This window comes from Mastigoproctus giganteus, chromosome 13 (assembly GCF_048544385.1).
Source record: "Mastigoproctus giganteus isolate SK-2022 chromosome 13, ASM4854438v1, whole genome shotgun sequence".
NCBI lineage: Eukaryota > Metazoa > Arthropoda > Arachnida > Uropygi > Thelyphonidae > Mastigoproctus > Mastigoproctus giganteus.
Genome location: NC_143587.1, coordinates 161,590,926 through 161,608,472, shown reverse-complemented (window position 1 = coordinate 161,608,472; position 17,547 = coordinate 161,590,926). Strand labels below are relative to the sequence as shown.

The 17,547-nt window shown below is 39.1% G+C and overlaps 1 protein-coding gene across 2 annotated transcripts in view; it reads right to left on the bottom strand.

Moving 5' to 3' along the window:
* The window catches only part of LOC150076557 (calcium-transporting ATPase sarcoplasmic/endoplasmic reticulum type-like), a 346,227-nt gene that overhangs the window by 122,354 nt on the left and 206,326 nt on the right, over nucleotides 1-17,547 (bottom strand). For both annotated transcript variants that reach the window (XM_090387973.1, XM_090387974.1), the window contains exon 17: nucleotides 11,290-11,412. In XM_090387973.1, coding sequence (XP_090244099.1) covers nucleotides 11,290-11,412 — 123 coding nt within the window. The remainder of the gene's footprint in view (nucleotides 1-11,289; nucleotides 11,413-17,547) is intronic.

Below are 17,547 nucleotides of genomic sequence, written 5' to 3'. Positions count from 1 at the left end.
GGCATCTGTGATTAATGTTTTAAAAGCGTAACACAGTTCAATTGTATTCATTCTCTGTGCGATATCTACCCAGTTAATAGAGGCCATGTAGTACTTTAAGGCATTGTAATTTCCTTTTCTGAAATTAAAACCCATTCCTTTGCCTTTTACTTCTGCTACCTCTCTCGTCATCATCCACCGTAGAACTCCGTGATCACTTCCTGCTACTGGTTCCTCTACTGTCAGCCCTGTTATGTCATCTGATTCATGTGTGATGATGAGGTCTAGGATATTCTTTTCTCTAGTACTTTCCCTGACATGTTGATACATATAACAGTCATCTAGTTGATTTAAAAATTTTGTTGCCCATGTCGAGTTTCCTTCCCATTTACTCCAATCAATTAGAGGCAAATTGAAATCACCCATAATAAGGCATTGATGCTTACTTGCCCATTCCATTTGCATGTAGAGGTTTTTGTCATAATCTTCACAATCACCTGGTCTGTAGATTACTCCTGCTCGCATTATACCTTTGTTTCCAACTATCTCACACCATACAGACTCTATACTAGCATGTGAAATGTCTGAATCCGGGAAAGGATTCAGACATTTCACATGCTAGTATATTCACATTTCACGTTCCATTTAAAACTCATTACCCCACCACCCCTTCTATCTAACCTATCCTTCCTAAATACATTATACAAGCCGTACTGAAACTCATCATCCACAATTTCCAGGTGGCGCCACGTCTCTGTAAGCCCTATTATGTCCGCGTTACTTGTTTTAACCAGCAGTTCGAATTCGCTCATTTTATTTACGACACTTCTAACGTTACTGTATAAACAATTAAGATTTACTGTTCTTGTATATTTAACAACCCTAACACAACCCTTGAAGTTTTTTAGGCTCTCTTCCCTGATATTAGCTACCCGCTCACGTGAAACGTCTTTGCCCCAAGAACATCTAGATAATATGTCCAGTTTGGGTAATAGGTAAGAACTATTAAGGTATGTGCAAGAGTTACATTGACCAATATTATCAGATAAACACGTGTCAGTATTACCCACATCCCCCCTAACTAGCAGTTTCCCTGAACCTTTAAGGTATCCTCAATAATACTGGCAAAAACTTTTGCACCACCTTTGTTTAAGTGTATCCCGTCTCTACAAAACAAATTCCTTCTACCTACAAGTGTGGGCCATGCTGATAGAAATTTACCCCCTTAAGCCTTGCAGATTCCTTCAAGTATTGAGTTAATCCACAAGGCTCTTAACATATAATCCCTCCTATCATGTCTGGGCAGAATTGCAGACACATAGACATTATGGCCTAGCTCGCGACATTTCCTCAGCATGGTCCTGTATTTTTCCAACAAATCGTCAGATCGTGTACGTTTAATATCATTTTTCCCCACATGAATAATAATATTTTCTTTACCCCCTTTAAAATCTGACAATCTGTTGGTGACATCATCAATAGTTGCTCCCGGCAGATATACCCTGGTTCTGCTCCACCTATCTTTATTACAAAAAATATTCCCCGTTTCCCTGACAATGGAGTCTCCTAATAAAACAATGTCCTTTTTCACTAGAGTAGTTTGCACCTGGTTTTTCTGTTTTGAGGCTCGAATCGGGTATGCATCTCTTGGTAGATTGCTGGAGTTTTGAGTCCCTGACGAGCTCCCAGATGCATTATTTTCGAGGGCAATTAGAGAATTTCAGTAAACCTCGCATAACAGGGTATTTTTGAGCTTTTGTGCAGGGAGAACCCTGCTATTATATTGGATATAATTTTTCAACATTTCTACTCTTTTTGAATCCCCACTGTTGGCTCGCTAGTCAAAAAAAAATTATTGAAAAATCCCTGTATTTTATTTTGTTGGAAAATCTCCATGTTACACTCCGTGCTATTGAACTTATGGAAAAATCTAGATTTCAAAGTTTTATTACTAATGGGCCGACCAGGCTAGCCGGGTGGGTAAAGTGCCTGCCTGGCAACCCAAAGGTTGCAGGTTCAAATCCCGCCTCAGGCTTGGATAAAAGTACTGCAAAAACCTTGGGAAGTGCATTATGGCCACAGAAGCCGATGCGCCAACAACTACCAAAAAAAATTATATATATATATATTACTAATGGACAGCACACCAGGCCATCCAAAAGATTTAAGTCATCCAAACGTTGAAGTTATGTTCCTATAGCCACAGTTGTACTGGGTTAATACAACTTCTTTCATTCAGCCATTAGATCAAGGCATTATATCCACCTTTAAAACTCATTACATCAGAAAATCGTTACAATGGATTTTAAAAAAAAACTGATTCCAAATCTATTGAAGTAATGGAGGCATGGAAACATTTCTCAATTGGGGACTGCATCAGAATAATAGCTTTATTACTGAAAGAAGTAAAACCGTCAACATTAAATGCATGTGGAAAAATGTATGGCCAGAGTCAGTTCATTCAGGAAATATGGTGAAACCGGCAGAAACCGGAATCGGTGCAATAGTAGAATTTGCTACATCAGTAGGAAGGGAAGGTTTTGAAAATATGACTACTGAAGCCCTCGTGGGTAGCACAATTGACAGAATCGCCCTCCTCCCCACACCGGGTGGAAAAGACCTGAGTTCGAATCCCATCGATGACAGGAGGAATTTTTTGGGTCTTTTTCACAATGTGGCTGAGTTAATCGGGCTTGTGAAGCATGGTTTTTTCTCCCTGAAACTCGAGTTTTTTATCCAGCAAAACAGAAAATCGACCTCAGGACCTGCGATTTATAGACAATATACACAGAGTAATATGGTTTTAGTCGTCAATGCTCCTAAAAAGATATGATTACTTTAGACGTTCAACAATTACTGTTAGAAAAAAGAGGCTGACAGAGTGGATTTGGTGGAAATGCCATCGGAGGTCCCCTCGACGTGGGCACCTGTACGTGGTGAGGGGACCTCCCAGTGACGCTGCTGGACTTCCAGACTAGCATCACTGGGATCCAACGCCCACAGCCCAGGTTCCAGGCTTACATCAATGGAATCTGGCGTGTTTGCCGTGCGCTGCGACCCGTGGAAATTCGGAAAGGGGGATCCTGGTGGTTGAGGAGCCCAGCTTCAATACACCACTTTGGCCCCTGCTTCGACAAGACGGGTGGTCCTGGAAGGCCCGGCTAGGATCAATCGGCTAGTAGGCTCGCCTGCGAGGGTCAACCATGTCAATGCCACGCCCCTACCCTCATGGTCCGAGGGACAGGATTCAGGCTGGCGGCGGTGCGGGTATAGTGTCTGGGTAGCCCTGGCGTCCCACTCCCGAGCGCATTTATTGCATGCTGGGTGGTGGGCGTCCCTTTGGGCTCCGTGGTGGGTGGGGAGCCCGGGCACTGAACAATATAAAAACCTCAATGAATCCTGATAAACTTATTTCTTCAGGGGCCCCAACCCGGTCCCTATCTGAAAGCATAGAGAAAGATCCAGACAGCATTATTGCTAAAAAGAGGCAGCAAACAGAAGTACCATCAGGGCCTGTCCCAAGGTTCTTAATTATGCATTCCACCAGTGAAAAACCGATTGGTAAAATTTCACCCTTTTTTATACAAAAAGGGTTAGACGGGTTAGCAGGTTCACCCAAATCAGTTAAGAGGCTTCGTTCTGGAGACCTTTTAATTGAAACTAAAAATGACAGGCAATCTGAACATCTACTCCGAACAACATCAATCGGAGGAATCCCTATAACAGTGACCCCCACACAGAACACTCAATTCATCGAGAGGTGTCATTTCGGAGTGGGACCTTCTCGATGTAACCGAGGAGGAAATCTGCTCCGAATTAAAACCACAGGGAGTCATTGCAGTCAAGAGAATCACTGCGCGAAGGGATGGAAAAATTGTTAAAACCAGGAGCGTTATCCTGACTTTTAACTCCCCTAAACCTCCTGATGAGATTAAAGCTGGATACATCAATTGTTCAGTGCGTCCATACATTCCGAACCCTTTACGGTGTTTTAAAGGCCAGAAGTATGGACACTCTCAAACGGCCTGCCGAGGAGTCCTTGCATGTGCTCGATGCGGTGCAAAGGACTACGAAACAACAGCATGTTCAGCCGCAAAACCCACCTGTATTAACTGTGAAGGCGAACACCCGGCCTACTCACGAGCATGCCAGAGGTGGAAAGAAGAAAAAGAAATTCAACGGCTGAAGGCAGAGCTAAATATATCATACCAGGAGGCAAGGAAATCGGTGAAACCTCTGAATATCAACAGACCTACCTACGCCCAGAAGGCAGCAGGGAGATGTTCCGTCAGAACTCAGACGGACATGACCATTCCTCCAAAGGAGTCTTTCACTCCCATCGCGCGTTATCTCTTAAGTTTGCAAAAACCTGCACAGAAGGACCAATCAGCTGCCACTCCTATATCGGTACCTCCTAATGCTCCAAAAGTAACAAAGGTAATTACGAAAGAAAAGAATAAGAAAGGGGAAGTCCCCCCTAGTATCCAAGACAAAATGGATGTCGAGCAGAAGGAGGTACCTGAAGATTCAGTCTTGGAACTCTTTGCGGAGGAAGAAATGGACACGGGACAGCGTCCATTCTTCCCCAAAAAAGAGAAACCCCGGACTGATAAAAGTAAGCCCTCAGCAACTCGGAAGCCGACTGATGGACCCACCAAGCCAAAATAATGGCTAAATTCCTACAATGGAATTGTCGTGGATTCCGGCGAAATATTGATGACATCAAGGCTCTCCTGCAAAAGCACGAGCCAGTTTGCTTTTGCTTGCAGGAGACATATCTAAAGGCAAATGATGATCCCACCATGCACAACATCACAATTTTTAGAAAGGATAGAATTGCTGATGGCTCTGCTCATGGGGGAGTGGCTATCCTTGTGGGTAACCAGACCCCAGTGCAGCCCTTGCTAATTACAACTAGCATAGAAGCTGTTGCAATTCGCCTTACGGTGGGATTTTTATTAACGGTCTGCTCTATCTATTTGCCACCTGGGACTGACATCTCCCAGGAAGACCTTGATGATCTTCTAACGCAGTTGCCTCCCCCCTTCTTACTTCTCGGGGATTTTAACGGACATAACACCCTGTGGGGTAGTGCTAACATCAACGGAAGGGGACGAGTCATAGAGCGTATGCTCAATGACAATGACCTTTCCCTACTAAATACTGGAACAAACACCTTCTTCCACATGTCTACCCATACTTTTTCCGCCATTGATCTCTCTATCTGCTCCCCTTCTCTACTCCCTTCACTCACTTGGGAAGTGGAGGAGAATCCATACGGAAGTGATCACTTCCCTGTGATAACCTTGTTACTCAGTGGGAGACCATGTCTTCCCTTCAGGTTACCACAGTGGAAGATTGATCAGGCTGACTGGACTGCCTTCCAACATCAGGCAAATTTTGATCTTAGCACAGTCAGTCAGGAGCCTATCAATGATGCAGTTAAGTACATCACAGAAAATATTGTCCAAGCAGCTGCGAATGCTGTTCCAAAAACATCTGCCCGGTTTCCACCATTTCCCAAACCTTGGTGGAATTTACAATGCACAGCAGCCAAAAAGGCTCAAAACAAAGCGTGGGGGATATTCCACCGATATCCTACCACGACCAATCTTATAGCCTTTAAACGTGCACGAGCCAAAGCACGCTACATCTGTCGTCAGAGTCAAAAGGAATCGTGGATCCGTTTTACTTCATCAATTACTCAGTCCACTAGTACTAAGGTGGTCTGGGAAAAAATCCGGAAAATGAAGGGTAAATACACAGCACACCCCTCATCGGTCCTTGAATATAATGGATGTACTATTGCAGACTCTACTGCAATAGCCAATGCTCTTGGGGAAACATTTTCTAACATCTCTGCAACGTCATCTTACTCCCCAGAGTTTCTGGTCTTAAAGCGCAACACTGAAAATCAGGCCCTTAAGTTCACATCAAAGGGTTCCCACCCATATAATGGGCCATTTACTATCCATGAGCTAAAAACAGCACTTGCCTGTACAAAGGCTACCGCTGTTGGACCAGACAACATCAATTATGAAATGATCAAACATCTTTCACCAGAATCCATGGACTGTTTGCTTTTCATGTATAACAGAATCTTCCTTGAAGAGCACTTTCCGGATACCTGGCGCAAGGCAATTATACTTGCTTTTGCTAAGCCGGGAAAGGATCCTAAATGTCCAAAAAACTATCGTCCTATTGCTCTGACCAGCTGTCTGTGCAAAATATTGGAGAGAATGGTCAATGCTCGTCTCTTATGGTATTTAGAATCGAACGACCTTCTCTCCCTCTTTCAATGCGGCTTCCGAAGAAACAGGTCCACACTGGACCACTTAATTAGACTGGAAACATCAATCCGTGATGCTTTCCTAAAAAGAGAACATTTGGTGTCCATCTTTTTTGACATGGAAAAAGCGTACGACAAAACTTGGAGATATGGTATTTTAAAAGACCTTTACAATCTCGGTCTGAGAGGCCACCTTCACATTTTTATTAAAAATTTTTTATCCTGCCGTTATTTCCAAGTTCATGTAGGATCCTCCCTTTCGCGGCCTTTTTGCCAAGAGGAGGGGGTACCACAAGGATCTGTCTTAAGTGTTACGCTTTTTGCCATTAAAATAAATTCTATTTCTGAACAACTTCCTCCAACTATAAAAAAGTGCACTCTATGTCGATGACTTCAGCATATTCTCTCAATCATGCAATATGAGGGTTATTGAGAGACAACTGCAACAAGCTATTGACCGTGTTAACACCTGGGCCACGGCCAATGGTTTCAGGTTCTCACCGGAGAAGACCGTTTGCGTCCATTTTTGTCGCAAACGTAACCTCCACCCCGAGCCTGAATTACAACTTGGACAAAGCACCATTCCAGTTGTATCAGAGGCGAAATTCCTGGGACTCATTTTTGACAAAAAAGTTGACATTTGTTCAACACATTCGTCAGCTACGTACAAAGTGTACGAGAGGGCTTAACATCCTCCGCTCTCTCTCTTCTACCTCTTGGGGTGCAGACCGATGCACTCTACTACGTCTGTACTGTGCACTTGTACGCTCAAAATTAGATTATGGGTCTCAGGTGTATGCATCTGCCAGAAATAGCGCTGTTCGTTGGCTTGACCCCGTCCATCACCAATCCATTTGTATCGCTACTGGTGCATTCAGAACATCACCTGTCCAAAGTCTGTATGTTGAAGCAAATGAACCATCCTTGTCGCTTCGACGAATACAGTTGTCTCTGCAATATGCCTTCAAGCTGAAGTCCCTACCACACCATCCCACGTGGACATCCGTTTTCAAGCCACGATGGGAAAATCTTTATAACACACGACGTACTGCCAATCGGCCATTCGGCATTCGTGTTCAAGAGCTACTCAATAAGCTTAACATGTCGGTAGACAAGGTTGCTCAATCACCAAAGGAGCCCCTTCCACCCTGGCATGCACAAACACCAGCATGTGACTTCTCGCTCAAACTTGCGACGAAGTCTAATACTCCAGCCTCTGTCTACCTTCAGCTCTATTCACAACACCGTGCAGAACATTCTGACTTCTTGCCAGTTTACACAGATGGCTTGAAGTCAGAATTGTATGTGGGATCTGCTGCTGTTTTTCCAGATAAAACCATATCAGAGCAGATACCCGTTAACTGCAGCATTTACACTGCAGAGCTGCATGCGATAGTGTTAGCTCTAGATCACATAAGAAAACACCGATACCAACGGTGTATTATATATGCTGATTCAATGAGTGCACTGCAGGCTTTATCAGTGGTGTCCTGCACTAATCATCCAACCCTGTCCCGAATTCAGCAGATAATATACAATCTCTATACAAGTGGATTCGATATCCGCTTCTGCTGGATCCCCAGTCACATCGGGATTAGAGGAAATGATTTGGCTGACACTGCAGCCAAATCGGCAGCCCTGATGGATAATCTTGACCTGTTAGTCCCCTATACAGACTACAGGCAAGTGATCCGTAGTAACCTGTATTCTCAGTGGCATGATTCGTGGCATCGCCTGGTTACTACGAACAAGCTGTGTCGAATTAAGCCTGTGATCCATCCTTGGCGGTCTAGCTTACGCAGGGATCGCAAGGAGGAAGTTGTTCTTGCTCGGCTCCGCATAGGACACTGTCATCTAACACACTCCTTTTTGCTGAGGGCTGATGACCCTCCTATGTGTGAGCAATGCGACACCATTTTAACCGTTCAACACATTTTATGTGATTGTTCCAGTTTTATAAATGCTCGTTTTACTGCTTTTACCCATCTGACTGAGCCGTATACACTCAGTCAGATTTTAAATGACAACGACAATGTGTCAGCAGTTTTTAAATTTTTAAAGTTGATCAATATGTATACACTCATATGAAATATACAATTTGTTTTTATCATTGTACTGATTTTATTTATTTATATGATTGTATGTATTTTTAGGCGAAGTAACATTTTTACAAGTTACCAGTCTTACCTTTTTATATTTTAACATTTTCCTGGCGCACTATAACTCTGCTGTTTTTGCGCCAAAAAAAATCAAATCAATCAATCAACCATCGGAGGTAAAACCAAATCAATTCAGAGGATGATAGCGCAGATGAAAATTCTAAAATTTCTTCAAATTTTACACTAAAAAGTATAACGTTAGCCGAGAAATTAGAATCTTATTTTTTGAATGCAAATTCTTGAATGAAAGGAGCCCAACATTCAAAAGGTAGCTTCAAAAATGCTTAGTTCCATACAGTGAAATTCAAAAAGATTTATCATGCAAAAGCAAACAAACCCAGCATGAAATCTAGAATGGTGTATTTTTGTTAGTTTTGTTAACATTTTGTTAATGATATTCTGTTAGCTGTTAGCTTTTGGAATGTAACCTCCCCTTTTTGTACTTTTTCTTAGTCCCATATAACACGGTTTCGCACAACATGACATTTTATAGGAACCTAACTACTGTGTTATATGAGGATTACCTGTACTACACAATAATACCACATACAGTAAGGTAGGGAATATTTTTTAATTATGCTTGGCTGTAGCTGGTTTGAACAATCATTCAAAGTAGACAAGATATTAATGTCATGGGACTCAATTCACACTTAAATTCATTTTACACTGTAAATTCATACTTTGAATTATTTGTACTAAAAGGTATATAAAATCCTAATCATTAGGGAATGGGAGCAACTTTAAAATACATCACATTTCAAAAAATTCGATATCAAATTAATAAGGTTTTATTGTAATATCATGATGACTTCACACAAGAACATCAAATTACTTCTAAAATTTTTATATGTTTGATATTTTACATTACACGACACTCAAATGGGTACATATTCATTTAAAGTTCTATATTTTACTTATTGTGTTATCATATTCGCCCAGAACCACTGGTAATAGTGGTTTGAAATCAAGTACATTTTTCTCATATAGCTAACAGCAAGGGAAAGAGATTTCTGCAACCAGTGAACACATTTCCAGATGAAATTTTTAAAGAATACCCAGATTGCTCTTGAAACCATAACTCAGTCTTAGAAATCAGTGTTATCATCAGGAAAATGCTTGCTAAGCAAAAATGAAATGGAAAGAGAAAAATCTGGTAGGATAAGTTAGAGAAAAAATGGTGAATATGGCAAATTTCAAAGCCACACTGGCTTGCTGTCCATCAGGGGGCAGTCAAGGAGCAACATTCCTAACCATTTTTGCTTAGTAGCTGTATGTATATAGAATGGAAAATGAAGAAATAAAATCCTAATAATGGTGGTGCCCTTTTGAAGAAAATCAAATATGATAACTGAGAGAGCATTAGTTTTCAGAGATGCCTGCATCCTTGCCTTCTTCAGAGGCAGTCACCAATAATGTTTCTATTGTTCGTACTGTTACTTGACGAATTCAGGTCTCATTCATATTCATTACCATGTCATGAAAAGAAGTCATTTTGTTCATTAATGGACATGGTCAAAAGTTGCTGCACACAATTTTGCCTTTACAGGAAAGGTGAAATGCATATTTCTGCCAATGAATATAATGGCAGAATTGTGCTTGTCAAAGTATCCAACAGGTTTACATCTGTTTGATACCTTGACAAGGGCAAGTGGCTCAGCATAATGTTTTCTACAGAGCTAATCTGCTAAATAAGTCTTCCACACAATCAATCCCTAACACTCTTTTATATTCTCCACTGTGACAGCAGTTATTAAGCACATTATAATTTCTGCATAATAAACTAATGCATCTTCATCATAATATAACATTGCAGGATGGCCAATCGTAACCAAAAACTGCACTTGTCACCCCCATTAATTTTTTAAGTTTCTCCCCTTAGGAGAAACAGGAAGCATATGAATATTTACTAAACATTGCCCATCTCTCTCTCTGCTCCAGTTTTTGTAACAAAATAGCCACCAACGATTGTATAAATTTAAAAAACAATTGTAAAAGTTATAAATTTTTTATACCCAGTGGTGCAATATACAAACAGCATTCCACTATATAATAGTTGATTTTATTCAAGTAAAACTGGAAAGATCTCGGCACCATCATTCTGGGACCTGTGCTCTTGAAGAGTCCCTCAGCCTTCCCTCAGAGCGACTCCAACTCTATGCCCACATCTCAGCCGTCTCCACCTATCCAATAGGTTTCTGCCTTATCAGCTACTTTCATGTACCCAGTTTTTGGATGCTGACCTTAATAAGTTTTCTAGTGATAAGGAGTACAGACGCCGCATCCTTAAATTGTACTTCCCTGTCCCTGATTCTTCTCCTTGAAGCTCACCTTAATGCCGCAGTCCAGCAATGCGACATGAAGAAGGCTTACCAACCAACCTTACAGTTTTCCACCTATATATTCTTTGTACATTGTGATGTTTTTAATTGTATTATACTTTGAGTGTTGAGCTGTATTTACTTTTATTCGTTCACATATGTATTTTTATATTTAATTTATCATTAATTTCTTTTTCTTACATATTGTAATATTACTGTTAACCCCTGGCCTTGTGGCCGTGAAGGGCTTATTGCAATGTATTACTATTATTATTAGTATTACTATTATTATTATTATTATTATTATTATTATTGCAATAAAGATTTCTTAAAATTATTTATTTGAATAACTATTATACAGATGAACTATCTGCAAAATGAAAATAAAAAAATAAAAATGCATTTCTAGTTATTCTTTCCAGGTCAATATGGATTTTACTGAATAACTTTCCCATCCTATTAGTATATTTTAGATCAGATGCCATTTATGCTTATTACTGCTCTTTGTCTTTCATGTTACAAATTGCAACACAAGAATTCTCACCTTATTATCACCAGTGATAACAATAACACGAATTCCAGCATCACGGCAACGATTAATGGAATCAAGCACCTCTTTTCGGGGAGGATCCAACATGCCCACAACACCAACAAAGGTCATGTCAACCTAAATTTAGAAAAAAGTATTTATTAGTAAAAAATTAGTTGATATTACCAAATAAAATATAACTCATATTTGTAAATAAGGTAAAATGTATTGAGTTCAAGGCTACGAAATGTAAAGGCAAAGAATTTTGAGCTCTTGGAAATAAATAAGTTTTTTGGAAAATTTTGCCATTTTTTGATTTAATTAACATATTAAATTTTGTTCAATAAACAGCTTAATAGTCCTGGTCACATTCATTAGCCTATTTTTAAATTTAGCTAGAGATTTTGTAAGTTACGACTTGTTGTATATTCATACAGCCTTTATTTAGTATTCAGTATTGGTATTAGTAATGGCCGCATGGTGCAAGAAAGCCTATGGCTTATGCTGCACCAGCCAAAAAAAAAAAAAAAAAATCTTTATATTGGTAATTAGGTGTGAATATCGTGTCACATAACTGGTATTGTAGTGTGTGGTAGTGGAATTGTAAGATTTTAATTGTGGTAAATAAGTACCCCATAGATTCTAATGATGAAGATTAGTTTTTTTTTTTTGTAAGCTAAGAAATTCTATTTCTAGTAAGTCAATAACTTATTTTAAAGTCTATAAATGTAACGGTATAGTGTAGTGTAATATGTACAATGCAAACTCAATAGTGTAATAAGTATTATTGCATTTAGGTATCTATTAGTATAGTGTAGTGTTCTTAAATTAAATTTAATTTAAACAGAAATAATGCTTCAGATTAAAGCAGAAGAGCAACAGGCTCAAGTAGTGGGAGCGGGAGGCTTGGAGAGAACTGAAGGGGTAGTTCTCTATGAATCATGAACTTACAAAATGTGCGATGTTTGAGGATCTATCTAGAAAGGGACATAATACAGTTGGGGGGGGGGACTGCACATGGCTCATGGGGTAGAATTTTTCTCAATGCGATCTGTGCTTGTTAATAGGAGAGACTTTTTACAGGGATGAGATAAATTTAAATAGAAGAGGTGCAAGGATATTTGCTGATGCTATCAAGGCAGTATTAAGTGGGTCAGAAAACTACTTGCATGGGGGTTACTACTACACAGACTAATAGATAAACTACAACTACAGGCAGAGATGAAAGTGATGCCTCCACTGTTTCTATTAGAATATGCACTGGAAATCAAGGTGTCAGAGATCTCAAGAACTGCTGTGGGTCATCATGGATCAAGTAACGAAAACTAAAACTACTACACAGACTAATAGATTAGCTACAACTACAAGCAGAGATGAAAGTGATTCATACACTGTTTCTATTGGAATATGCACTGGAAATCATCATGGATTAAGTAAATACAAGGGCTGTGTTAAGGTAACCAAGGATAAGAACAGGTGAATGTATAATTGCATGTACAATAATTATATTATTGTACATACAATGAGACAGGAGGGGTTATTCTCTTTAGTTAAAAACTATGTTAAATCTAAGGCAGTGCATCTAGTCGACATGGATGACTAGTGCAATGTTGTTCCATTTGATGTGACATAAGTAGTGTGTGTGTGTGTGTGTGTGTGTGTGTGTGTGTGTGTGTGTGTGTGTGTGTGTGTGTGTGTGTGTGTTATGGGGTGCATGAGCTGCCGGGGCTATAGTGTGCCTAAAAAAAAAAAAAACCCAGTTATAGAGATAAATAGAGGAGTGGGCCAGTAAATCAGAATGTGTTATAATGGGGGATTTTAACTTACGATATTGGAAATTATGGGTTGATTACTTACACACTAGCAAGGCGTTTGTGGATTTACTGGATGACTGTTCTATACAGTTGGATGTTAGACAGGCAACAAGAGGAAGCAATATTCTTAACCTGATTAACAACAGAAATTCTTCATGCATAAAGAATCTGCAGGTAAAAAACCTACTAGGTGGCAGTCACCAGTGTACTGATGTGGGATTTACTTAAAAACCTAAGTCCTAACAAGGGTAAAGGGAAGAGCTTTTGTAAAGGAGACTACCGTGGTCTGAGAGGGTTTTTAAATTTTATGCAGTGGGACCAGCTGATATTACCAATAGCAAATTCTAAATGGGAAGCATTCAGGGAAGTAATTGTAGATGCTACTAGGCTTTATACCAACTAAGAAATACTGTTTGAGGCTTAGACCTAAATGGATATCAAATGAAATGATGAGGCCTGTAGCAAGAAAGAAAAATGAATGGGATGCATACAAATTTTCAGTTGATATAGACTATGGTAGACAAACTATTCTGTAATCACAACACAAAAGAGGTTAGGCAAGCTAAGTCACATTATGGAAAGCAGCAAAGATTTTTTTGCTTATATTGGGCATTAACAGTAACAGTAGTAACATAATTAATAGTAGAAGGAAGGGGTTGAATCACATTGGTCCACTTGACATTGATAGTCTAACTGATGATGACTCTGTTCAGGTTGCTGACAAACTGAAGGGGTATTTTGCATCTACTTATACATTCACACATGAAGAATTTTTTAGAGAAGGGGATGTCAGGACAAAGAAACTTTGCTGGCAGGATAAAGAAGGTGATTATCCCATTTTATAAAACAATGTGACAACATCTTGAGTACTGTATGCATGTCTGAAGATCCCACTTTAACATGGATGTAGATCTGCTGGGGTATGGGTGGAGAGATCAATGAAACTAGTGAATGGAATAAAAGGGTGCTCTCACCAAGAAAGGCTTCAGTTCTACAAATTTCAGCATCTGGAGGCTAAGTACTTGTGAGTTTATCTGACTGAGGTGTTTAATGCTTTGAAGAAATTGATCTAGGTCAATGCTGATGGCATTCTTCCTCTTGCTCTGACCGCACACACAGACGAGTGGGCATAAATTCAAACTGAGGAAGGATGGTTGCAGGATAGATGTGCAGAGGTTTGCCAGCAGGTGGCTGATTGTTGGAATACTTCCATCTGTCATTGTGTTGTGAGTAATTTGAATAAATTCAAGGAAGAACTAGGCAACTTATTGGAGGGGATGGCCAGGTAGGAAATTTCTTTTTTGGCTAATGCTTTATAACCTCGCTTTCTTGCATCATATGCTTCCATGTTGGAATACTTCCATCTGTCATTGTGGAGTGAGTAATTTCAATAAATTCAAGGAAGAACTAGGCAACTTATTGGAGGGGATGGCCAGGTGGGAAATTTCTTTTTTGGCTAATGCTTTATAACCTCACTTTCTTGCATCATATGCCACTACTAAAACTAATACTAAGGCTGATAACCAGGCATACATGAAACCCCAGCAGTGTTGGATTGGCGGATTTATTAGACATTTGTCTAAAAGTACATTTTTGTGAACTTTCATACAAAAAGTACTTCAAGCAAGCCAATATCTCTGTGTGTATGATCTTTAATTTATATTTTACCTAACTATTATTTTATGTAATAAAATACTTATATAAACATATATAATGAACAATAATACAGCTATGATAATATTCAGCACTTTCACATTCAGCAATTGTGAAAAGTACTTTGGTTCCACTATAAAATGTAGCCATATCTTCTGAAATGTGTGTTTTCAAAAACTAGATTTGCATTAGGGTATGAGGCCTTGTACACCGATAACTGAACTTTGAAAATTAAAAGCTTCTAAATTTCTTCAGATGACTAACCTTCATCAAATGTGCTAAATTCATTAATTATAAATGTCGAATTTACTATGAAGTGCACTGAAGCAACACAAATCAAAAAAACACAAGTGATGATAAATTAAAGTGTCAATTATGAATGTCAATACATATAAAGGTTTCATAAGATAGAGTATAATGCTGTCACAAAATGATAGTTTTAAAATTTTTTTCCCTTTCAAATTGTGAAATATTGATGCTATTTACAAAGAAGGCAATGAAAATGCATTATTACAGCCTTATTATTACATTCTTACACAATAGTGTAAGAATGTAAGAACCATGTAACTGAGAAAACTTACTCATGGAAAGAAACTGACTTTGATATAACTCCCATTAATTATGTAATATGCCAATTTTGCTAGTGAACAGCAAACAAATTATTTTATAACCTTCTAGAAAATTTCTACTTAGCAAAATCAATTTTGGCAAGTGGAAGTTAGGTACACTCACCTTTTATGAAATGGATTACTCCTTCAGTAACAGCAATATGTATTATGAGTGATTATATCAGCAATATAATCACTCCTTACTGAAGGAGTGATTACTCCTTCAGTAACAGCAATACAGGATTTAAAGCAGGTGGGCATATATGTAGGGATGCTGCAGATGTGAAATTCAGTGCAAGAATGGTCAAGATATTTAAATGACTTTAAATGTATCCTATATTGGTGCCAGACACTGGTATGAGTATCTCAGAAATATGATGCAACCTTGCTGGGATTTTCACGTACAACTGTGTCTCTGGTGTATTGAGACTTGCCCAACAATCAATCAAATAACAATCCAGTACAACAGTAGTAACCAAAAAGGCATTTCAGAATACACAAATCATCATACCTTGTTATGGATGGTGTACTGCAGCTGATGACTGAAGCTGGTTCCACTCCTATCAGTAAAAAACATGAAGATATGGTTACAGTGAGCTCAAGAACAATGGACAGTGGAAGACTGGATTTGATAAATTCCCAGTTCCTGCTGTGCTGTGCTGTTTCATGCTGATAAGTGGAATATGGAATACAGAAAAATCAGCACCAGTTCATAGACTCATCTAGCCAAGTGTTGATGATTTAATGGTGTGTAGAGTGTTGCCATAGGTTTTGCATCAACATTTTGATGTTACCTGGAATTATTTCCAAGCAGGATGGCTTCACAGTTGCACTATACTTATCTTCAATGGTTTCTTCCAACAGGGTACATTATGTAAAAATGTCAGAATTTCACAGAACTGGGGGGGGGGGGGGGTAATGTACTCATAATTAGGAGGGTGTATATAATAATACATACATTGTGTCCATTTCATGTATGTATTACATGAACTGTGTTCATTTCTAGGAACATGAAAGTATATTCAGTCTCTGTGGTAGCCTCTCCAGTCACTAGATCTCAGTTCAATTGAGCACCTGCAGGATGAGGTGAAATGAGCCCTAACATAATTACTTGCAATTATTGTTGTTGTTGTTGCTGCTCTGGAGGTTTAATGGCACATAAGCTGCTAAGGCTATAATGTGCCTATTCACTTAAGACATGAGTTTTCCCTAAATCAAAAGAAAATCTGAAATCAGAAATAATTGAAAAGCCCAGTTTGCCTGAGAAAGTCAAAAAATTCAGAAATATTTGCCTTATCACCAATGAGATTTTCAAGAGTTATTGGTTTATGAAGTTTAACCAGTGAGATCAAGGATGAAGTTCTGGCTTGTTTATAATAGGGGCAGCCAATAAGAATATGTTTTACAGTCAAATTATTAGAACAATGTGTACATTGTGGTGGATCATCTCCTATGAGTAAATGAAGGTAGGTCAGATGGGTATGTCCTATGCTTGCCCTCGAAAGGACTACTACTTCTCGTCTTGATGTACGGATACTGGAGCGCCAATTTTTCAGATCATGTTTAAACTGAAAGAGTTTATTATTAGTCTGAGAGTGCCACAGTTCTGTCCGTTGTGATAGGCAAGCAGCATGAATGGTTAGTGCATAATCTGATGCTGGAACAGGGATATTGGTTATATCAAAGGTAGTTGGATTTTTTGCAGCTTTATCGGCCAGTTCATTGCCTAAAATACCGGAATGGGCTGGAATCCAGCAAAAAGTGACCAGTTGGTTTCGTTCTTTAATTTGCAGTAATAAGCTTCTGATTTCATCTAGAACAGGGTGAACTTTATCTGAAGAATTACATAACGACGTGATTGAGCTGAGTGAATCAGTGTAAATAACTGATTTTAAGGAACTGTCAGAACAGAGATTTTCTAAAGCTAGTTTAATTGCATATAATTCAGCAGAAAATATACTAAAATCTGATGGAAGGGAAATTGATACAGTTGTATTCGGAAACACTGCAGCTGCTCCAACATTTGAATTAGATTTAGAGCCATCTGTATAGATTGGGAAGAAATCAGTATATCTTTGAGTGTGAACTGCATGAATTTGTTTGACATTTGATGCTTGCAAAGTATTCTTTCTCCATTGACAGAGGTAAGTGTCACAGGTTGGAAGAGGAGGAGGAGTCCATGGTGGCTGAGTACATGT